The 3,641-nt window shown below is 36.9% G+C and overlaps 1 protein-coding gene across 1 annotated transcript in view; it reads left to right on the top strand.

Annotated features, from left to right (window-relative positions):
- LOC106867289 (serine/threonine-protein kinase N2) overlaps positions 1 to 3,641 on the top strand; it is a 130,694-nt gene that overhangs the window by 50,989 nt on the left and 76,064 nt on the right. Inside the window, exon 2 of the mRNA XM_052975287.1 lies at positions 1,784 to 2,081. Coding sequence (XP_052831247.1) covers positions 1,784 to 2,081 — 298 coding nt within the window. The remainder of the gene's footprint in view (positions 1 to 1,783; positions 2,082 to 3,641) is intronic.

Here is a 3,641-nt window from a genome sequence, read left to right as displayed (position 1 = left end):
ATATATATATATATATATATATATATATATATATATATATATAATCTCTATGTATACAATACATGTGTGTGCGTGTGTGTAGGCATGGATGTAATTGTGTGGTTAAGAATTTTGCTCCCTGATTATGTGGTTTTGGGTTCAGTCCCCCTGCATGGTACCTTGGGTAAGTATCTTCTGCTATAACCCTAGGCTGATCAAAACCTTGTGACAAAACCTGGTTGACAGAAACTGAAAGAAGCCATTTCGGCTGTTGAGTGCTGATACTTCTAAGCGTACCAATTACCATTAGCATCACGTCCACTCTCTTCATTGACCACAACCTGTGTATTTCCCCACTTCAAATCGTTGTAGTTGTACAGTTGCACTTTTTCCTTTCTCTTAGATCCTGTTGTCTCCGATACATGCCATGTTTTTTCTTTTTTCTTCACTACAACAATGCCTGGTTTCCGATGTCTGATCTGATCGTCAATCCCATCACCACTTGATAACCGGTGTCGGTTTGTTTACATCCCCCATAACTTAGCAGTTTAGCAAAAGAGACTCTTGGAATAAGAAACAGGCTTCAATGCAGAAATAGGTACTGAGATCAATTTGCTTGAGTAAAGCCCTTGAAGGAGGTGCTCCAGCATGGCTGCAGTGCAATGACTGTAACAAGTAAAAGAGATGACAGACAAACGTTCTAGTCAAGTCAAAGGAATTTGTAAATCAATTTTCCTTGTTCAGTTCTTTTTTTTTTTTTCTTTATGACACATGGTTGCCATTGGCAACATTTTCTTCAAACTACTTTCATTAGACCCTCTTTGCACAGATGAATTTCAAATTTTGCATCACTGCTCTTCTTCCAAGGTTATTTCAGATAAAACAGTATCATTTTCTTCATATTGATTTCCTATTTTGCTGCTGCTGGTGCTGGTGGTGGTGATGATGGTGGTGCTGGTGGCTGTGATGCTGGTGGTGGGGGGTTGCTGCTGCTACTGGTGGTGCTGGTGTTATGGTTATGTTGGCTACGGCCCAGAGAGGCAGCAAGCCAAGTCTAACTTTTTCCTTATTTATCAGATAAAACCAATTCTGGCATTGAAATACTTATTTTAGGACAAAATTAAATCTTCACCGTGTTTATTACCATATGTAGGAGAAATTCTGTAAAATTCAATTAAAGCAGTGCTCCAGCATGGCCGCAGCCAAATGACTGAAACAAGTTAAAGAACATTTCAGAATACACCTCCAGCTGTTCTGAAACAATTTTAATAATTGGTGGAGTGATTGACAAAATGCTTTGTGGTCTTATGTTAAATGTTACCTGAGGGTCTGAGTTGAACTCCGGTTCATTAAACAGTTTTTTAAATTTTTTATTGTCGTTTTAACAAAAAGCATTATAAACAAAGATAAATGTACCAGTCTAGTACTGGAGTGATGAAATTAACTATACCCATCCCCATAAAATTTGTGGCCTGAGGCTATAGTAGAAGACACATGCCCAAGGTGCCACGCTTGGGACTGAACCCGGAACCATGTGGTTTGTAAGCAAGCTACTTACCACACAGCCACTCCTATGCCTGTTCACCATTTATCATCAATTTTCAAGGGAGGTGGATTTGTGAGTGTGTATACACATCTGTATATATATGTATATATATATATATATATATATATATATATATATATATTTGTAAACTGGTTCAAGGCTGTTGTAATTTTTCATTTACTCTTTGGATCCAATTACAATGCACATTACCTAAATTTTATTTTATTATTATTATTATTTTTTTCTGTTCTTCTGCAGGGAGGTTACACCAAAAATACTCATGCTGACCTAGAAGCTCGATATCATTTAGCCGATCTCTCCGATGCCAGCATCCAGCAGCATCTTGATCATGCGTGTGAGAATTTGAAGAAAGAAATTCGGAAAGAGATGAAAATTAAAGAAGGTGCTGAACGCCTTCGGGAGGTGAGCACAGACAAGAAAAGCTTATCCAACATCAACAGCCTTGTAAAGCGAGCGAATAACAAATTAACCGAACTCCGCGAGGAACTTCAAGATCTGAATGCCTATCGCATTAGCAAGAATGACTCAGCAACGGGTGAGAGATTTTTCTGAGATTTTGGGGAATGATTTCTTTTTCCTTTTTTTAATTTTTTTTTATTTATTAACCCTTTGAATACCAACCTGCTTGGCACCACCCCTGGTTTGCTGATTCAAACTTCCTGCCTTAAAGTGATCTGAATTAAAAGTTTACATGAAAATTTCATGTTGGTTTATGTTCAAAACAAGGTGGCAGCTGGCAGAATCGTTGATATGTTGGGTAAAATTAGTGGTATTTCTTTTGGATCTTTATATTCTGAGTTCAAATTCTCCCAAGGTTGACTTTGCCTTTCATCCTTTTGGGGTTGATAAAATATGTAACAATTGAGCACAGGGGACAGTATAATTGACAAGCCCCCTCCCCCAAAATTTCAGGGCTTATACCTATAGTAGAAAGCAATTTATGTTCTAAACGCCAGCTTAATAACGACAAAGTTATCTGAGGCAGACTTGGAGTGGCAAAGGTCATGTCATTGATGAGGTTGCCAATTAACACAAAAAAAGAAGTGAAATAGAACCAGTGGGTGTGTTTATAATGGCATAATGACCCTCCTGACATACAACAAAATATTTGACTAAATTCTTCATTATTTTCAAAAATTAATTGAAACAAAGGTTGTGTATGTTATAAGAAATATGACAAAAGGGTTAAAGTGATCTAAATTAATACTTTCCATCAAAATTTTATGTTTCTTTATGTTCCAATCATCAGCTTAATAAAGAAAGTTATTTTGCTAAATTCTTCAGTATTTTCAAAAAATTTATTGCAACAAAAGCACTGTATTTCAACAGAAACACGATGGTAAATAATGACAAATGGGTTGATTCGTTTCATAACACTATTCTTCATGAAATACAATGACTGTATGTTTAAAATAATTTTGGGGAAAAAATCAAGAGTTTAGAAGGGTTTAGTAAAATAAGATCACAATCCAGATGTGTGTGGTTAAATCACTTCCCCACCACATGGTTTTGGGTTGCCAAATATTTCTAGGATGCAAGTGGCCTGGTCAATATCCAAAGAAATGGCCTGTAGATTCGGTTGCTGTGTGTGTGTGTGTGTGTCTGTATGTGTTTGTGTGTATGCGTGTGTAAATGTGTGTGTGTGTTAGAGCTCTTGCTAACTCTGTAGGCGGCAGAACTAAACATCCATTGCTGGATACTGTCACTGAGTACAGCTAACCTGGCCAGGAAATATCTTCTGAACCCTAGGTATGCTACAATCCACAGCAGGTGAGGTGTGGGCAGCTTCAATAAATAAAGCAAGGAAAAAGGAAAAGGAAAAAAAAACCTTTTTTATTTTTGTTCTTGTTTGTTTTGTTTTGCTCTATTAATCCTAAATGACTCTCACTTAAGAGTGGCCTTGCAAAGTCTGGGAAGAGATTAATGACATCATCATGATTATGATGTCATCTCAGGGAACATGACAAAACCAAGCCCCCTATCTGACCAACCAACCAACCAACCAACCAACCAACCCAAATACCCAATAATCAGTGAAGCGACAATTCATAAAAATTCACAAAAATAACATGACACACATAAATACTTATATATA

This window comes from Octopus bimaculoides, chromosome 21, assembly GCF_001194135.2.
Source record: "Octopus bimaculoides isolate UCB-OBI-ISO-001 chromosome 21, ASM119413v2, whole genome shotgun sequence".
Taxonomy (NCBI): Eukaryota; Metazoa; Mollusca; class Cephalopoda; order Octopoda; family Octopodidae; genus Octopus; species Octopus bimaculoides.
This window is presented reverse-complemented; position numbering and strand designations above follow the sequence as displayed.